This window comes from Oryzias latipes, chromosome 3 (genome assembly GCF_053564925.1).
Source record: "Oryzias latipes strain Hd-rR chromosome 3, Olatipes_Hd-rR_3.1".
Classification (NCBI taxonomy): domain Eukaryota; kingdom Metazoa; phylum Chordata; class Actinopteri; order Beloniformes; family Adrianichthyidae; genus Oryzias; species Oryzias latipes.
The window spans coordinates 17773016-17793788 of NC_136239.1; the positions used below are offsets into that span (position 1 = coordinate 17773016).

At 41.3% G+C, this 20773-nt stretch overlaps 1 protein-coding gene and 1 long non-coding RNA gene across 4 annotated transcripts in view; one reads left to right on the top strand and one right to left on the bottom strand.

The window, feature by feature from the left end:
* The window catches only part of LOC105357762 (cell surface A33 antigen), a 64183-nt gene that overhangs the window by 36229 nt on the left and 7181 nt on the right, over positions 1–20773 (top strand). The window contains exons 1-5 of one of the 2 annotated variants that reach the window (XM_023953345.2): positions 2890–3066; positions 3378–3544; positions 3618–3837; positions 19015–19179; positions 20109–20225. In XM_023953345.2, the coding sequence (XP_023809113.1) occupies positions 3027–3066; positions 3378–3544; positions 3618–3837; positions 19015–19179; positions 20109–20225 (709 nt within the window). In that variant the 5' untranslated portion in view covers positions 2890–3026. Of the gene's footprint in view, positions 1–2889; positions 3067–3377; positions 3545–3617; positions 3838–19014; positions 19180–20108; positions 20226–20773 lie in introns of those variants that run through there. The other variant, XM_078944312.1, reaches the window with a different exon arrangement.
* On the bottom strand, positions 429–4903 carry LOC111947134 (uncharacterized). 2 transcript variants are annotated; one of them, XR_013654827.1, is made up of 4 exons: positions 4203–4903; positions 3632–3746; positions 753–872; positions 429–669 (listed from the first exon to the last, which is right to left on the bottom strand). It is a non-coding gene; the product is annotated as an uncharacterized LOC111947134 (long non-coding RNA). The 2 variants fall into 2 exon arrangements; XR_013654828.1 differs by lacking the exon at positions 3632–3746.

Sequence of the window (20773 nt, forward strand, 5' to 3'; positions counted from 1 at the left end):
AAATTACATGAAGAACTTTAAACATTTTTTCAACCTAAAGCATCTTGTAAATAAAAACAAAATACTGTGACTCTTTCGGTGCGATCTAACAAATAAAACTTTTTACCGTTCAAATAAAAAAATTCTGCAATCTTGGGAAAAAAATGTTTGGCTTTGGAAGACACAACAAAATGCAGCATTGGATCTTAATTTTGCAAGACATTGCCAAAGTTGTAGGCCTTATTATAGTGGTTCTTAAATGTACAAAATAAAAATCCTGCTAATCTTTAACCTAATCCTTAAAAGAGTTTTACAGCAAACGACTATACAGATTGGATAAAAAACAAGAATAAAAAATACAGTTTTTTTCTAGCGATGACAAATAATTTTGTCATGAGGACAGTGGGCAGACCCAGTCGCTGGAACCCGGAAGAAACTCAGACACGGGGACGTAGTTTAATATTTAATATTTAAGGGCAGAATCCAGGAACTAAGACGTGGTAGCAGGTACAGGGGAGTCGGATCTTGACTTCTGTGGGAATCCAGATGAGCGTCTTGGGAGTAACACCGAAACGCCGGTGAGCGAGAAGGAACACTGTGATAAGCGGTCCGAAGCACAGCGAGGAGGACTGCATGGTCAGAGCAGCAGGAGACAAGGATGGAACCAGCGGCACCCGTGGAGGAAAGGACCTGGAGACGTATGACAAGAGGAGGTAAGTACGAGGCTTGGAAATACGAAGCATGTTACTTAGCTTGAAGCCAGGCATAAGCACCAGAGAGTGTGTAACGGACTGGCGTAGAATGCTGGGGTGGATCTCCTTAAGAAGGTCTGCAGGATGATGATGTGATGAAGGGCAGCTGGTTCCAATCAGAGAGCAGGGAGGGGGAGGCAACTGACGGAGGCACCGTGACATAATTTAATAGTTTTAGTAAAATTATAGTTTTATTTATTTTTTTTTTTTTTCATTTCTCCTTACCTGTTTGCTCCAAATCTTTGCACAGAGCACCACTGTCTAGTCTAGTGAGTTTTAACCCCAATTTTTTTTTTGATCATTTAGTTTTGTTTTGTTGTGGCCATACACAGAATAAGGTTGTAGGAATTATGCAGGAATCCTGTTCAAACACCAGAGTGAGCCTGATGAATTTGGAAATACACATCGCAAAAAAAAATCTATAAACAAAACTAGTCAGCTTTCTAAAATTACGGTAATAACATATGTGCATTTACTGATACTGGTACTGATATTAGTATTGTTATTAATAATATAACAAAGGACAACAAAAAATGTTAGTGCCTTTTTTAGCACTCTTGCCTCATAGCAAGAAGGTCCTGGTTCAAATCCCAGCTAGATCCTTCCTGTGTGGAGTTTGGTGCTTTAAGCCTTTTCTTTGTAGGTTAGAGTAAAGTGATAAGTCCTCAGCTATAAGCTACAATTGAACAATGCTGTATTTGATAGTGATTAAATGTGCAATAGAAAATAGAAATATGTTATGCTTTCAAATCTCCCAACCATATACATACCCAACATAGTGAAACCAAAAAATACAGATAAGATTAAGAATAGACAGGACTATAGAAAGTATTGCTTGAGAATAGCAGCCATCTAATACTTGTAACTAGGAGTGTAACGATTTATTTTAACAATGATTCCATTCATATCATCATTTGCTTTTTTTTACTTAATTCTAAGTCTTTTTTTCCCTCTGCTGTCAGTTGCTATGGTGACAAACAAATGTCCCACGTGTGGGATCAATAAAGTATCTCTGATTCTGATTCTGATTTGTGGTGGCCGAACCGAATCATTGTCAATATTGGTTTCTTTTGAACGATCCAAACTACTGACCTAAAATTGACCCAGAATATCAATTGAATCAGTGTGACTCAGAGATAAATACCTGGTACTGAACAGTACAGGTGAAGTTTTCCAGATTCCTTGTATTTCTTTCAAGATGATCGAGTGTAAATTAAATATGTGTAAAAACAAACAAGTAAACAAGATTTGATGCCATATCCATTCACATTATAGTTTCATAAAGCTCAACCCACTGTTGTTTTTCCACACCAAAATAATCCAAAGGAGACCATTATTAGAACATTCTAGCACACTGTGTGGTCATATTTATTTATTTAATTATGATCAGTAAAGGACTCCATATGTGGTCATGTCTTTGCTAAATTCAAAGTGCTTCACAACTGTACTCGTGACTGTTGTTTTGCATACCTCCTCACAGAATTGCAATCATATTTTCACCAACAGTCATAAACAAGAGACTATTCCTTCAGTGATGCACATGAAGTTGTTTAACTTTGTTTTTTGTTATTTTTCAGTAACATATCAACAATTCAAAGGCCTCTCTAGGACTAAGATATATTTAGTTAGTATACTTCCAAGACCACATGGTGTATGGTCCATGTGCCATACTGTACTTAGCAGGTGTTTGTGATAAAATAAACTACAAATGGAGGCCTACTACTTTTAGCTAATTGTTAGATAGTGTTTTTAAAAAACATTCAACCAAAATTCAACCAAGATTACAAATGTAAAGATAAGTCTAATATATTATATTATTTCTTTATTCGTCTGTGAAAAGTTTACAGGAAGTGTGACACTGACACCCGGCTCTGTGGTTTTCTACTGTGGTTGTGTGCATCTGTTCATATATCTTGTCAAACCAGTGTAAAAAAGAAAAAAAAGAACACTGACTTCCATAGAAATCCCATAAATCTCACTTCCTGTGTGCACTCTCTGAAGAAAAACTATATGTAATACAGTCAAGCACCTGTGCTTGTTCCAACACATTTATCTGGGTTTTTTCATGTTATCACTAAAAATTCTGCTGGATGACTAAAGAGAATCCAACTGAGGTTTTATGACTCTATGAAAGGACAAGCAGAAACACGTTCGATGGGCAGGACCAATGACTCACTAGTGTAATGGCAGGCTCAGTGATTGGTGGCAGGCACTGTCAATCATCTTGATCAAGTAAAAACTCCAGAAGTACTTGAGCAAAAGTTGAATTTGGCAGATTTAACTTCATCCTTTATCATGGAGGGAGGGCTTTTTTCCTTTGTGCTTTTGTGTACTGGTGAGTAGACTATAGAGAATTTTCTCCTTTTTTGATATACTTCGATAAAGACTCGTCCCCTTTGTTTTATGTGGTTTGCTATTTCTAAAATTATTTATTTTTGGACAAATGAACTAATTGTGGCTTTTACACCACACATTTTTTGTTTTAATGTAATGTAGAAAACCAAATGGACAAATAGGCCTATTCAGGTTTTTTTGTTTTTTTTTTTTTATTTAGTGCTTATACTTTTAAGCATAGCATTTGAATTATTGCTTGAAATCAATCTGCTCTATAGTTATTAATGACTTTTTTGTGTCTTGTCCTTACAGTGTGGTTAAATGTTGAAGCCCTTTTTGTAAGTATTCCTCAGAAAGCGTATGATGTTGCCAGAGGAGGCAGCGTCACAATACCCTGCACATTTAAAACACCGGTCCAAAACCCAACAGCAGCAGTTATCATCTGGTCTAGGAAGCCTGACCAACCTGATGCTGAAAATGTCAGTATTAAAATAATATAAGTACACATGGACATAAATGTCTTATTCTAAATTTTTTATTTTTTTCCAACAGGTGGCAATCCTTACCTACTTTTATCCCGACGAAAGCTTTGATTTGGCAGAACGTTTTGATCCAACGCGATTTTCCATTGAGGCAAACGTCCAGACAGGCCAGGCTAATCTTCTGCTCAAATCCCTCAAACTAGAAGATAGCATGCTTTATGAGTGCCAGGTCCAGATTCGAGGGGATACTACAGGGAACAAGGCTGCTATAACAAATGTGATGGTTTGGGGTAAGTATTTTTACATTCACAGAGACAATTGGTTGGTGGGAGATGAGAAAGGCAGGCAATAAGATCAAAATCAGACAGATGACTACAAATCCTGTATTTGTTATCCAATAATGATTCCAGTGGAATAAAAAAAGACTTATTGGCTTGTTTGAAGCCCTTACACCATGCACAGAAACCATTTTACTTAAAAAAGAAAAGAAAACTTTTTTTTTTCTTTGACTAACTTGTTAAAAGGGTCTGTATCATGCGTTTCTTGAGCCTTTCAGAACAAACTATATCCATATATATAATAATGTTACTTTTAGCACACTAAAGGTCAATATTTTGATGAAACATGAAGTATTTACGCAAACTTTTTCTTTTACCTGGAAGTAGGATGACTCAATCTCTGAGGCACCGCCTTTCGCTCCTTGTGGTTACCGCCCATTTCATGACCTTAACCCAGAATTGACCTCGGCAGCGTGTCAGCGTTTCACCCACAAAAACAAAAAACATCCAAACTTTTGCAAAGTTCGTACAAAATAAGAGTTTTTGGCGATCAATGCTTGCTAAGTGTGTGTGTGTGAGGGTGTGTGTGTGTGTGTGTGTGTGTGTGTGTGTGTGTGTGTGTTAGCCTGGGCGTGGTGCTGGCAGCGCAGACTCTTTCTGTAAGAGGCTGTTCTCTACGAAAGTGACAACACGCTCATTTTCGGGAATTAGGAGGAGCCAATTCACACATCAGTCACAAAACCCATGACTTGCACAGATCAGATTTTACCCACAACGATGAAGATGGCTCTTTTAAATGTCAGATCACTTTTAAATAAGTCTTTTATCATTAATGATCTGATTTTAGACCATGATTTAACCTGTTTGTTTTTAACTGAAACTTGGCTTGGCACTGAGGCTGAGGCCTTTTTAATTTTTTTTTTCAATCAGGGGAGGAAAGAAAGGTGGAGGTACAGCATCAATTGCTCACAAAACAATATTATCTGAAAATATTTTACTTAGTAAGTATTGTTCATTTGAGCATCATGCTTTTCTCTTTGGAGACCCACCTGTTTTACCTGTCACAGTATACAGACCACCAACCCCTCCTTCCTGTTTTATTGAAGAATTTTCTGAATTTTTATCATCTCTTCATATTAGGTACAATAGGATTTGAATTACTGGTGATTTTAATTTGCATGTTGACAAGAATGACCATATATATGCCTGTGAGTTTTTAAATCTTCTAAACAGCATTGTAAGGATTCTGTGGTTTTGTTCTTGGTCATGTTTTTGGTTTTCATTTAGTCAGTCACTCCAGTTTTCAGGTTCATAATCCACAGCTGTCTTCAGTTCAGTTAATTACCCTCAGCCTATTTAAGTGTCTTGGTTTCTGGTCATCCTTGTGTCAGGTCATCTGCTCTGTTGTATCACCTTTTTGTTTTGCCCCATAGTTTTGTCATGTTTCAGTTTTTTTAGTAAATGTTTTATTTCCTGTCACCAAGCCTGGTCTCCTGCATTTTGGGTCTTCCACCACCAGTTCCTGACAAGCATGGATTTTCAGCAGCATGTCACACAGCCAACTCACAACAGAGGACACACCCTGGACCTTTTTATTACCTATGGTCTGTCCACCGTGGTGTCCTCTGTTGTTGACTAGGCCATATCAGACCATTATTGTGTGTTTTTTAATGTCACCAGTGAAATCCAGCAGGAAGCCTCAGTGAGAACTGTGAGGAAACGGTATTAAACTCCTGAAGTGGCTGCAAGTTTTATTGATATTTTTAAGCAAACTCCTGCTCAAATTTTACCTGCACCCTGTGATTTTACTGTTGATCATTTTAATAACAGACTTCAGTCTTCCATAGATGCAGTGGCTCCATTTAAAACAAAAACATTAAGAACCACTCCTAAAGTGCCATGGTAGACTGACGCCATTAAGGGTCTGAAGCAGAATTGCAGGAGAGCAGAGAGGAGATACAGGAAGACAAAATTAATGATTCATAAAGACATTTCAAAAAAACAACTCAAAATCTACAATAACTCAGTTAAATGGGCCCGAACCTCCTATTTTTCAAAAAACATTTCAGAAATTAAAAACAACCCCAAATTTTTTTTAAAACAATTAATATTTTAATAAACAAAGACTTCAACAAGTCCTCCATGCCATCATCTAATGCTGCATTTGAGGACTTCGCAGACCACTTCATGGGTAAAATCAATGCTATAAGATCAAACATTTCCTCCATGCAATACACTGATATTAACAGACCACCGGCATTGTTTTTACCAGAAGAAACACTGGGGAGTTTTGTCCTGGTTGATGCGGAGATGCTTGGTCGAGTTGTATCCCAAGTAAACACTACAATCTGCCTTTTAGATCCCATTCCCACTTCACTTTTTAAAACATTTTATGGATTCTTTGAGTCAGAGCTTTTAAACATTGTTAACTGCTCTCTTCAGACGGGGGTTTTCCCCTCTGCCTGTAAGACGGCGGTGGTGAGGCCCCTTCTGAAGAAGAATCAATTAGTTCCAAAAAATCTGGATAACTATAGACCCGTATCCAACTTACCATTTTTTAAGTAAAATTATAGAAAAAACTGTCGCTACTCAACTGCATGAGTTTTTAAATGCCCAAAAACTTTAGAAAAATATCAGTCTGGTTTTAGGACAAACCATAGTACAGATGGCTCTTTTAAAGATCGTTAATGATCTTAGATTAAACTATGTCTCACAGAAATGTTCTGTTCTGGTGCTGCTGGATCTTAGTGCTGCTTTTGATACAGTAGATCACCAGATTTTATTAGACAGACTTAGGAGTCTAGTGGGTCTCTCTGGAAATGTTCTTAAGTGGTTTTACTCTTACCTGACAGATCGACACTTTTATGTAAGTATGGATACGTGCTCTTCAGGAATCCATGAAATAAGTTGTGGGGTTCCCCAAGGGTCGATTTTAGGTCCAATACTTTTTATTTACATATGTTGCCTCTTGGGGAGGTCATCAGGAGACATGGCATTGACTTTCACAGCTATGCTGATGATACACAGCTTTACATCGCAATGTCTCCTGATGACCTTGAACCTGTTAACACTATTTTAAACTGTATTTTAGATATAAAGTCATGGATGGCAGAAAATTTCTTACAGATCAACCAGGACAAAACTCAAGTTTTAATCATCAGTTCTGAAGACAAAAGAGATGATTTCACCACATCTTCATAATTTTAAACCTTCTCAATGTGTGTGAAACCTGGGCGTACTTTTTGACTTTGAGCTAAATTTTATCCCACACATTAAAAATGTCTTTTAGACAGGATTTTATCATCTTAAAAACATTGCCAGAGTCCGCCCATTCCTCTCTCTTGCCAGCACAGAGGTGCTAATGCATGCTTTTATTTTTAGTCGTTTAGATTATTGTAATGCCCTGCTCTCTGGTTTACCCAAAAAGTCTATTTCAAATCTACAACTATTGCAGAACTCTGCGGCACGAGTTCTGACGAAGACCAGAGGGCGGGAACACAATACACCAGTTTTAAAATTGCTGCATTGGCTCCCTGTGAATTTCAGAATTGATTTTAGAATTATTTTAATGGTTTATAAATGTTATATGGTCGTGGGCCTTCTTATTTAAATAATAATATTTTAAAATATGAGCCCTCGCGGACCCTGAGGTCTTCTAATGCTGGCCTTTTAGTTGCTCCGAAGGTGAGGACCAAAACTTATGGTGAGGCTTCGTTCTGCCATTACGGTCCTCGCCTGTGGAACGGCCTGCCGGAGAACCTCAGGGCCGCAGAGACTGTAGAGGTTTTTAAGAAGAGGCTCAAGACCCACCTTTTTAATATAGCTTTTAGTTGATTTTAATTGCTAATTTATTCTATTAGTTTTAGTATAGGCGATTTTATGTATTTATTTTTATTTTATCCATGTCATTCTTAATTTTATGTTTTTATATACATCTTATGTCTTTAATTTTAGCATCTCACCATGATTTTAGCCCCTGTGTTTCTTTTGGGGATCTTTTCCTCCAGGGCTTGCCGGCTCGGTCAGCGGTTGTTGCTGCAGTTCTTGCCCTTGCTGGGGCAGATGGAGTTTAACCTTGCAGCTACACGGCTGTGAAGTGGACCCCGGTGTTGTCCCAGTCTGGGTGGGCGCTGTGGCGATGTTCCAATGGCCAGGCTTGCTCCTGGTATGAAAGGATTCCCAAATGCTGTTTCCTCACAGCAGAGCCAACCCATACTTGTTTGTTTGTTTGCTTATTTATTTATTCATTCATTTATTCAATGTTACATAGTCATTATTCTTTGTACAAGGGCCCATGGGTCATGTGTTTTAACGGAGCGGAGTGGGAAGGGCGGGTTGGGTTTTTACTGTAATATTGTGTTTTCTGTTTTTTTTTTTTTTTTTTTTTTTTTTTTTTTTTTTTTTTTTTTTTTTTTAACTTGTCCTGTCCAACAGCTAGGCAGACAGATGAGAGCTGAGGGCCTCTTGGGTTGGACATATTTTACTTTAACAAGAGGGGTTATTAATCTTCAGACAAACCAAAGGTATGTCTGAATAAACCCCTTTTGTAATTGAGGCCAAACTTTATTAATTTCAAACATGTCTGAAAATCTTTGGTGTTGGACCGGACGGAAAAGGAAAGAGGGGAAGAAGAGAGAGGGATGTTAGAGAGAGGGGGGGTAGGGGGTGATAATAGGAGGGGAAAGGGGATAAGACCATGAAGCAGCATAAAGCAACAAGTTTACTGGTTGTTAATCATTATGGTAAGGTTCAAATGTAAAAAAAAAACAAAAAAAAAAGGGCGGAGCCTGTCCACACACACACTCAAATGTTATAAACACACTTGTTAGTTGCAAAAATGTCCACCTGTCGACATGTACACAAAACAGATAGTGTTCACACGCATACTTATGCCTTAAAACCAACTAGTGTGAAATATTTCAGTCATTCAGTCTGTTGAGCTGACACCTGTGCTCAGGTGAGTGTTTATGTTCTTCTAAAATGGATGGTGGAACGTGAAAAGAAGGAGGGAGAGTGCCCAGCCATCCCCACCCCAAGACCCCCACCGCACCAGCAGCGGCAGCCGGATTCCCCCCACCACCACACGGGAACCGGCAGGGAACAACCGCCGCCCGGGCGACCAAGCCCGCCACCCAGGCCAGGGCCAGCAGGGCCGCCGCAAGGCCCCCAGAGCCAGAGAGCAGGGAGGCACGGAGGGAAAGAGGGCGCCGCCCCAGCCCAACCAGGAGAGCAGCCCCCCCGCCGCGCCGGGAGAACCCAACGCAGGGCCCCACCGGAGAAGGACGCCCACAGCCCCAGACGAGCACCCCACCACCACCCAGGAGTTCCGGGCATCCCCCCGCCCCAACCCCAGGTACGGGCCAGGACCCCCCAAGGGAGACCCACTCCGCACTCCAGGCAGCCATCCGCCCGGCCAACGGTTGGTCCAGGGAGGAGCGAGGCAGGGGCCCGCCGCCCCCGCCCAGGAGGGGGGAACCCCGGGGAAAAAAGAGGGCCCACAAGGGGTGTTGTAAATATGGCCCGACCAGGCTCGGCCACAGTTGGAAATTTGGCGGGGCCCAGCACTCAGGAGCAAGGACCAGAACCCACCCCCCAGGGACACGAACACCCCGGCTCAGATGTAATGTGAACCCCCCCACCGCGCGGAGAGAGCACCGCCGGGCCCAGGAAGCCAGCACCCCGGGGACACAGCCGCCGTTGCAAAGGGGCCCGCACCCCCCACCAGGGAAGAGGCAGGGGACAGATGGTCCTAGGTCCCACCTTCCTTGCAAAATGTGTGTGCGTGTATGTGTGTTTGAGAGAGTGTGTGTGTGCATGTGTGTGTGTTTATGTTGGGATGTATATATTGAGGGGGGAGGGGTGTGTGTACTAAGGGGGGTGCGGTTAAAATTGGCGGGTAGGGCACTAAGGGGACGTCTCCTGATTACTCACAGTGACGTCCCCTCACCCTCCCCACCAAGGGGCCCTAAATGTCTAAGGTGCGGTTAAAATTGGCGGGTAGGGTGCTAGGAGGACATCCGCTGCTTGCTGGCAGTGATGTCCAAGCACCCCCCCTACCAAGGGCCCTACATGTCTAAGGTGCAAATAAAACCGAAAGAGGGGGGGCCCACTCCATACGGCAACCATAGGAGGGGGGTCACTGCCTAGTAAACCCCCCCCCCAAGGCTCATCGCAGGCTAAGCCCCCCACCCCCTCACCCTATTATGAGGTTATATGAGGAAGGGGGTAAGTTGGGGACAGATGATAGACTGTCCCCCGGTGGTCAAACAGCCGTCCCCCGCCCCCCCCCCCAGCAAGGGGGCCAGGCCCACCCAGCCCCGGGGCCCCACCCCCGGAGGCGCAGACACCCCAGGCCCAGCACCACCACCCCCACACAGAGAGAGGGGAGCCAGAAAGCGCCGGCCCCCCCCGGAGCAAGCCCAGGCCCCCACCCCCAAACGCCGGCCCTAGAAGAGCTCTGGTCAGGCCTCGACGGGACCGAGGCAGCCAACCGGCCGGGGAAACCGCCGATGGCCTCAGCGGAGACCCCGACCCGTCAACCCCCCCTGCCCCGTACCAATAGTGGCCCCCCCCCTCCCCCAGAATGCCCCCCCACAGGACAGGGCCGACAAGACCCCCACCCCACCCCACCCCCAGACCCCGCAGCCGAAGCGGATGACACCCAGAGCGACCGGGGGCCCCAAGAGGGTTGTCCCGTCCCGCCCCAGAGCCAGGGAAGGGCCGATCCCAGCCCCAGGTGTAGACGGGAAGCCCATCCAGCGCCGCTGGGCCCCCCCCCCCCGAGCAGCGCCCCCCGTCAACCCCCCCCAGCACAGGCAAAGGGACCACCCCCCCAAGCCAAGCCAGACCACCACCCCACCCCCCCCACCACGCACCCCCACACCCAAGCCCAGAGGACCACGCAGCGCCCCAGGCCGCCCCACCCAGGCGCCGGACCCGACCCCCCGACCAACGGAGCCCCCACCACCCCCGGCCAGGCACCGGAGGCCCCGACCCCCACCCCGGCCCACGGCAGAAGGGCAAGGAGCAGCGACGACCATGCCCCCCCCACCCCCTAAGTCACGGAGTTAGCTATGGGAGACCAGAGAGACCGAATTCTTTCAAAGTTACTTGAACTTTGGGCTGACATTTTTTCCAAGCTGATATGATCAAGCAGCAGATTTCTGTGTTGACTTATATTTATATTTTTTTTGCTTTTCCAATTTATTAAAATAGTTTTTTTAGCAATGCAAAGAGTTATGAAAATGATAGAGCCTAATCCTCCTTCTACATCGATGGCACTCATGTCACCAAGCACACAAAGTGACGGTGAAGCTGTGATTGAAACCTTAAGCCAGACTGATAGATCGGCACATACCTGCTGCCAGAGAGCCTGGACAGGCGTGCAGAACCATAGTGCATGCATGTAATTGTCGGGTAGATTACTGTCACAGTGCTGACAAATGTCTGAGTTACTGAGACCCATCTTGAACATCCTCTGTCCAGTGTAGTAAATTCTGTGAAGAGTTTTGAAATGGATTAGCTGCAGATTTGGATTTTTTGTCATTTTAAAGGTGTTTAGACAAAGTTCTGACCAAAAACTTTCATCTGTGCTGATGCTCAAATCCGCATCCCATTTTGTTGTCGGAAGTGAAATATTGTTATCTAAATTACATAAAAGTTTGTATATTTTGGAGAGAGTTTTATTCATTGAGAAATTGATCAGAGTGGTAACTACATCTGGTAGCTTTAAATCGTTGTCTCTGTATTTAAACTTTTTAGTAATAATTGATTTAAGTTGCTGATATTCCAAGAAGTTATATATTCCATGTTTGTCTTGAAGTTCCTGGGGAGTTATGAATCTTCTATCAATAATTATGTGCTCTAGTTGTTTTATGCCCCCTGCTTGCCAAGCTGGGAAGTGGATAATTTTTTTGTTTATGAGGATGTCTGGGTTGTTCCAGATGGGTGTCATTTTGCACGGTTGAATTGATGATTTTGATATTTTGAGAAATTCCCACCAGGCTGTTAAAGTGGCATTTATATTAATACTTTTGAAACAATCCTGTTTTTTAACTATTTGACTAATAAATGGAAGATCTGACAGGTTGATCTTTCCACATAACGCCTGTTCCAAGTCTAACCATGAGTTGGTTTCTGGATTATTTTTTAACCATTTTAAGATGTATTGTAATCTATTTGCAAGAAAGTAATTGTGGAAGTTAGGTAATTCTAATCCTCCACAGCTTTTTGCAGATTTTAAAGTTTTTAGACTAATTCTTGCAGGTTTATTGTTCCATAGAAAGCTTGATATGGATGAGTCTAATGTTTTGAACCATTTTAATGGCGGTTGTGTGGGAATCATTGAGAAGAGATAATTAACTTTGGGTAAGATTTTCATTTTAACCGTGGCTACCTTGCCCATAAGGGACAAAGGCAGGTTGGTCCAGCGTGTTAGGTCGTCCTGTATGTTTTTCAGTAATGGGGTGTAGTTTAGCAGCACCAGTTCTGATATTTTGGGGGAAAAATAAATACCTAGATATTTTATATTGCCTGATTTAACTGGTATTGTGAGTCCTTGCTCCGCATTACTGTTCAGTGGTAATAAAACAGATTTATTCCAATTAATGGAATAGTCTGATATAGAAGAGAATTCATTAATGATTGTTGCCGTTTCATTTACAGAATGTATATTACTTAAAAACAGTAATATGTCATCTGCATAGAGACTAATTTTATGATGGCTGTGTTTGGTTTTAATTCCTTTAATACTCTCATTCTGTCTTATTGCTGCAGCTAGAGGCTCGATAAATATTGCAAAAAGCGAGGGGGAGAGTGGGCAACCCTGTCTAGTTCCTCTTCCAAGAAAAAACCTGTTGGAAGTCTGTTTATTAGTTCTAACTGATGCATTGGGGTTGTGATATAATATTTTGATCCAATTGATGAATGATTCTCCAAACCCAAACTTATGGAGGGCAGCAATGAGGAACTTCCAATTTACTCTATCAAAGGCTTTTTCAGCATCCAGTGATAGTATAGTCATTTCCTGGTTTTTGATGGTGGCAAAGTCTATTATGTTAACGAGTCTGCGGACATTGTCATCCGAGTGTCTGCCTTTGATGAATCCAGTTTGATCAAAGTCAATTATGTGAGGAGTGACTTTTTCTATTCTCTGTGCTAGTGCTTTGCAGATAATTTTTACATCTGCATTAATTAAAGAAATGGGGCGATAGCTTGAAGGACTCGTGGGGTCTTTGTCTGGTTTTAGAAGAAGGATAATGTTGGCAGAGTTCATGTTAGGTGGTAGAGATTGGCTTTCATTGATAAATTTTACCGTTTTATAAAACGTTGGTGCCAGTTGTTCCCAGAATTCCTTATAAAACTCTGCAGGAAAGCCGTCAGGCCCTGGTGCTTTACCATTAGGCATAAGTAACAGAGCTTCATGAAGCTCAGACAACGAGAGCGGAGAGTCTAAATTTGTGATTTGATCTTCGTTTAACTTGGGCAGGTTTATATTGTTGAGAAATGAGTTGATGCTTTGTTCTGATGGATTGATCTGTGGAGTGTATAAGTTTTGATAAAAGTCTTTAAACGCATTATTAATTTTTACCGGGTCATGGGTGACATTCCCTGTTTGGTCCATAATCGAAGTGATTGTTGATTTTTCTTTATTAATTTTAAGCTGATTAGCTAGAAATTTGCCAGATTTATTTGAGTTTTCATATCTTTCCAGTCGAAGCCTTTGTATCTGGAATTGTGTTTGTTTATTGATGATGTCATTTAACTGCAGTTTTAAATTTTTTAGGTCGCCCAGTATGTGTTCCTGTGCAGAAGCAGCATAAGCAGTCTCCAGAGTTTTTATTTTATTTCCTAATTCTAAAAAATCTGCTTTCTCCTTGCGTTTTTTATGCGTTGAATAAGAGATGATTTTCCCTCTCATGACTGCTTTTGCTGCTTCCCAAAGAATACTTGGTGATATTTCAGAAGTATCGTTGAATTCTAAGAAGGTTGCCCACTCTTTTTTAAAGAATTCAATAAATTCCTGGTCTTTTAACAGAGACGTATTAAACCTCCAGGTTGAACCCGAGGGTGTGGGTACTTCCCTTGAAATAGTAACAGAAACTGGTGCATGGTCACTGATAATAATTGGATGAATGTTGGAACTTTTAATTTCTTTCAAAAGGGAGTTACTGACTAATAAATAATCTAAACGAGATTGTGAATGGTGAACTGGAGAAAAAAAGGTGAACCCCTTAGTGCTTGGATGACATGAGCGCCAAGCGTCGCAGAGACCCAAATCATTCATGTACTGCTTTAGAATACTTGCAGACTGCCATGTACGCTGGTTTGCTGCTGTGCTGAGTCTGTCAAGTTCAGGGTCCAAAACAAGGTTGACGTCTCCTCCTATAATGATTGTGGAGTCAGAGTGAACTGAGAGTGAGGTGAAGAATCTGTGAAAGAAGGAAGAGTCGTCAGCATTCGGGCCATATATGCTGGCTATGCAAAAGTCTTTATTCTGAATGGATATATTAATGATTACAAATCTGCCTTCTGGGTCAGTAACTGTATCCTTATGAGTAAATGTAACATTTTTATTAATCAAAACTGCAACCCCTCTTTGTTTGGAGTTGAAACTGGCAGAATACATAGCTGGATACTGGGAACAGCACAGGAGATGACCAGCTGATAATGATAAATGGGTCTCCTGCAGCAGAGCTATATCTGCTTTAAGATCATTCAGGTGATTTAACACTTTCAATCTCTTTGGCCCAGAACCAAGTCCACGCACATTCCAGCTAACGATGTTAAGACTGCTCATAGCTGTTCTAACCGGGAGAGTGCAAGGCTAAATAGTGCGTGTGCCCGTCCGTGTGCGCGTGCCCGCTGTGCGTACCTGCTACACTGACAAGCGCTATGCGTTGTGGGTGAACGTGTCTTGGCTGTGAGCTGCATGTTGCGTGCGTCCTGTGTGAGCCTAAGTGAGGTTTTTGCAGTTTATCAACGTGTGTGTGCGGGATCGCGTGTGCATGCTCTTATGCGCGCTAGTATGCGCGCGCGCCCGTTCCGTGCATAAATAAATACTCACCATGGTTGCGTTGACTTTACCTGATTCACATATGAGGACATGGGAAGGGGGGGGGACAAGAGAAAAGAGAGAGGGAAAGAGAAAGAACAAAAAACAAAAACAACGAAACAACAACAGAAATATGAATGTGAGAGAAAGAAAAAACACTTTTCCTGAGAGGTGTGGATTATTGATGATCCGATTATTTCCTAGTTAAATAAGTTTGCGGGTTTCTTCTGGGCAGCGCAGATGTCAGTGCGCCTCTGAAAGCCTTCAGCACAGCCAGGGTGTTACCTCTGGGTCCCGGAACAGCTTGCCATTCACAAAAAGTTTATCAACAGCAACCACCGCGCGTGCTCCAGCAGACAGGTGCTTCCTCCTCAGCGGGAAGAGGATTTTCCGACGGCGGAGGATCTCGCCTGGGAACTGATCATTCACGCTGTAATGTGTGTCTTTCAGCTCGCGCCCTCTGCTTTTTACCTGCATCTTTTGTTTATAATGTTCAAATTTAGCAACAATAGGACGGGGACGCTGATTGTCCGGCCTTTTTCCTCCGAGCCGGTGAACCCTGTGGAAGGAGATCTTCTGGACTTCTTCCTTGGGGAGTTTCAGGTGGACCTCTATAAAGGACTTAACAATGTTCTCCGGGACTTCCCCTGCCTCTTCTGGAATCCCTGCGAACACTAGATTGTCCCTCATGCTCCTCGCCTGAAGATCCAGGAGGGTTTCTTTGATGGATCGGTTTTCCTCAGAGAGACGGGCGGTGTCGTGGCCCAAGATCTTCACGGTCTCTCTGAGGGCCTGGTTCTCCGCTGCGAGCTCCTGCACCTGCTGTTGGCTGAACTCCAGAGACTCTCGCAGACCTTGGAATTCCTTATGGAGGATCTCCAGCAGATTTAAACGGCAATCAAGGCTGGAGAGCCTTTTATCAATTGAATCCAGGATGTCACTCATGTTGCTGCCTGGGGAGGAGGCAGCCCCCGGGGAGTCTTCGGGACGGTTGCGTTTGGTGGACGGAGTGGCGGTGTTGGATTTCTTCATGAGGCAGGTATTGAAACACTCGTCGATGTAATTCTCCAGATCCTCCAGGTCCTCCAGGTCATCCAGGCTGGCAAATGCTTGACAAACTTTTTCAGATTTTTATTTTTTAAACTTTCTGGATTATTTAAATATGGCGGTGTAATTAAATAAATCAAAAATGTTTGTTCACAACTTACGCGCCGCCAAGTAAACTCACCACACTCCTCTCGTCGGCTCTCGCGATACTACAGCATCACGTGCTCCTACAGCATCACGTGCTCCTACACATTTGATGAGCACTTGTGCAAGTGGCTTGCCATTGGCTTCAAGGGTGGTTTTCCATTGAGTTTCCTATGAAGGCTCTTATAGTCCTGTTGATGTTGTACAGCTCCAAGTATTCAGTGATCCACGTACAGTGTTTTCTGTTTTTAATGTTAAAGCGCTTCGAGCTGCACAAATGCATGAGAAGCGCTATTTTATAAATAACGTTTGATATGATTTGATTTGGTGTTCAGAGTGCAGGGTTTAAAAGGAATACTCAGTAATGCATGAATGGATCAAAATACCACTTTGGGGTTATTTTTTGCGAGGAATTAATATAATACCATTAAAAGCTCCAAAGTTGGTTTTAAATGGTATTTGGCATAGGCTCTTTGAAGTCCCACTCCAATCATTTTTGTAATCTATTTTTGAAGCACTTCTGTTGGTAATTTAATTATGATATGAAGTTTTAAACAAAATTAAAGAAAACTATCATTTTCTATGACACTGTTTCTGCAGATCAGAATAATTTAAAGATACATTTTCCACCAATAGTTGACTTTGAAATATTTTTTTCATGTCAATTATAGCTGCATTTGAAATCTGTGGACCAGATGTTAAAGTCTCATGTGGGTTCATTGTAAATATACCAAACTCTTCTGAGTTGATACTTAGATCACTAGTTACCCTTTGTTTTAAAAGTGTGTATGTGTACTTTGAATCATTTCATTAATGCAACAATTAACAGGAGGGTGTGCAACTTTTAATGCTAAAAGAACCAAAGAACTTTGCTATTGAACAGACAGTAGGTACTGCTGTGCAGCAGAAGATAAGAAGATGTAATTTATTAAATTATGAACAGTTCTGGCAATAGATTGAATCATCCTTAGACATGGTCATTTGACATTTTGGAAGACTGATAAACCATGTCATGAATGGTTAATAACAAGTTAATCTTACAGTTATAGCATCACCTAATTTAAAAAAATAAACTTAAATGATGAAATGTGACAAACAAATCAGTTATTTATGCACATTTAAAACAACAAATCGGGATACTTTGAAGCACCATTTTAAAAGCTTGTGGAAAAACATTTTAACACAAGAACCTTTCTTACCAAATATACAGTACAGACCAAAGGTTTGGACACACTTTTCCTTTCAAATTAATGAGAAGATGTGTCTAAACTTTTGGTCTGTGCTGTATATATATATATATATATATATATATATATATATATATATATATATATATATATATATATATATATATATATATATATATATATATATATATATGTGTATGTATGTATGTATGTATGTATGTATGTATGTATGTATGTATGTATGTATGTATGTATGTATGTATATATGTATATGTATGTATATATATATATATATATATATATATATATATATATATATATATATATGTATATGTATGTATATATATATATATGTATGTATATGCAGAACAGCAGTGGGGACAGAGAATCACTTTTGTATATCTCACATTTGATGAGCACTTGTGCAAGTGGCTTGCCATTGGCTTCAAGGGTGGTTTTCCATTGAGTTTCCTATGAAGGCTCTTATAGTCCTGTTGATGTTGTACAGCTCCAAGTATTCAGTGATCCACATCTGTGGCATTGAGTCATAGGCTTTCTTGTAATCAATCCAGGCTCTGCACAGGTTGGTGTGTCGTGACCTGCAAACCCACCCAGAGGGGTTACATGCAGGGAATGGGGAATGAATGTATATAACTAATTACAAAAGATCAAAACTGAATATACATCAATTTTATGACATTTATATTAATAATGGCGAAATAAAATAAGAAAAAGGGCAACGTTTTAAAAACTCTAAAATGTTAGTTTATAAGCACCACAAACAAATGAAAAGTTCTAAAAAAAAAAAAAACCTCAACCGGAGAAGACTTCTGGTTTGACGACGTTTTGCCTCTCAACCAAGCGGCTTCTTCAGTTCTGTGTGACTCGTGTTGAGCTAGAGATATATATGACATATAGAGAGCTTGCTGGACCCCATACAGTTGCGGGTGCTATTCTTCTGCCTGGGCTTGAGCTTGCACTCTCTTGTGCTTCTGCGCTTCCTTGATCTTTGACATCTGGGGTCCCTGTGGCGGTAATGCTGGCCCTGGTTTTGATAGATGACGTGATTGCCTGATTGCCTGGCCGGCGGATTTCCTCTATCTGCTTTACCATGCGAGTGTTGGAGGAGCCCTGGCTATCACTTCTGATTCTGCTTGGGTCTTGGTGTGGAGATGACTGGGCACTCTCCCTCCCCACTCTCCCCCTAACCCTTAATCCCTGTCCCCATCTCAAACATCCCTCTCTCTTCTTCCCTGTTATTCTTTTCCCGTCCGGTCCGACAAAATGTTATAAATATAATTAATATAAGCAATGTTTTGCCTTAATTACCAAAGGGATTCACACAGATATACACCTTGGCAATCAGAATATGCATAACCCCCTATTGTAACAGTGAAACCTGTCCAACACTAGAGGCCTTCGGCTTTCATCTGTTTGCTCAGCTGTTGAACAGGACAAGTTAAAAAAAAATCTTTATACATGTCTTCCATCATGAGAACAATCCTACAAGAACATGTTAAAACACCAAAACCACAGTTTTCATTGGAGTGGGTCTTTAAAGCCTTTCATATCTTTAGGATGATACTAGTTTAAAGGTATATTCTTTGGAATGATCATATATACAATTGCGTTGGTTTAACAATCATTTGCTTTATTTTAGTTATCTCCAAAAAGATTCAACTTTAATACTGTGTAGAAAACAGACTTTAGTCACTTGATTCCTAAAGAACCTGTTTTTTTTTTGTTCCTTTTCCTAAGTGCCTCCAACCAAGCCCATCTGTAATGTGCAGGGAAAGCCTGAGTACGGCCAGAACATCAATCTCACCTGTGTGTCTGAGGAAGCTTCTCCCTCTCCCACATACAAGTGGGAAAGTTATGATGTCCAGAACAATCTTCGTCCTCTAGACCCCCAATCTACTGTCAGTAAGTGCTGGAGAAAAATGGATACCTCTCTGGAACAACTACGGCTGTGATTATGGTGAAATTGGCATTTTGCTAACATTAGAGCTTACAGTTTGTGAAAAGGAGTCACTTCTTTGTCAGACTGGGCAGTTTTAGGGAACCTCACATGTCCCTAACCTGCATGACAGCATTGTTTCACCACAGAAAAGTTATGAGGAAGAAAAGGAAAACGCTCTGTATGCTACAATGTGTTGTATGATATTTACTTTAAATTTCAACACTATTGATAAAATATAAACATCATTAACATTTACAGGAACTTGTACTTGATATCATTACATGGACTAAAAATGGTTTAGTCTGTATTTTAGACAGATTTTCATATTGTAGTTGTGTGTGTTGCTTGAAGAGCTTAATGCTTTATTGAAATAAAACAGCAATTTCCAAACAAACAAAATTATAAATAGTTTAAAACAATGTTTTTCTGTATTTTATTTTTATAATATGAAAATAAAGCAATCTTCTGCCCTCAGCCAAATGTAATGATTCAGCTTATGCAGCGAGCTAAACACAAAGGGCTTCAAAAAACTCCACAGACTTGCTTTTCTTGAGCCACTTTTAATTTTGTAAAAAGATCATCGCTTCTCACAGGGTTCTGAATACTGTACATCAAAGAGCTTTACTTTTCACGCATGCGCACCACTCTCGAACACGCAGCACGTGCCTCTCTTCCCAAACCAAGCTTCCCACGTTACGTACCGCATGTGGCCACTAGATGGCAGCGTAAGACATTACCTTTTGACTATACAATGAACTTTTTAATCTTACTGTCCCAAATAAGAGAAAATAACAATTAAACCCATTTAACCAATAACAAAAACATAAAACACTGGGGGAGACAGAACAAGAAATAATTAAAATACTTACATGTTCATTTTTGTCCTTTACAGATGGAGGAATTTTGAGTCTTTTTGATGTCACCAAAGAGATGTCGGGATACTACGTCTGCACATCCACCAACAAAGTTGGTTCTGCTTCAAGCAACTTCACACTCTCTATTGTGTCACGTATGTTGTCTTATGAATTTCTTTGCAGCATAACTTATATTTGTCTCTTGTTCCTTGACTCTAAATGCCCTTTGATCTTGTAGCATCCATGAACATTGGCAGTACTGCAGGAATCATTTGTGGAGTTGCTGCCTTCTTGACTTTATGGGCTATCATCATCCTTTGCTGCTACAGATTGAATCATCATTAGACTTGGTCATTTGACGTGTGCAGGTTGGAAGATTAATAAACCATGTCATGAATTGTTAAAAAACAAATTTATCTTACAATTATAATATGCCCTCATTTAAAAAATAAACTTAAATGAAAAAATACGACAAACAAACCCATTATTTATACGCATTTTAAACAACAAATCAGCTACTTTGAAGCTCCATTCAAAAGCTTGTGGGAAAGCATTTTAACACAAGAACATTTTATAGCAAAACAGAAAAACTCAGTCATGACTACAACTCCAGAACGACTGACCCTACCGTGGGCGGCTGGGGAGCCGGTCTCTCGGAGGAGACTTATTCCCCTGTTTGTGCCCATCCGCCTGCTCCTCCGCG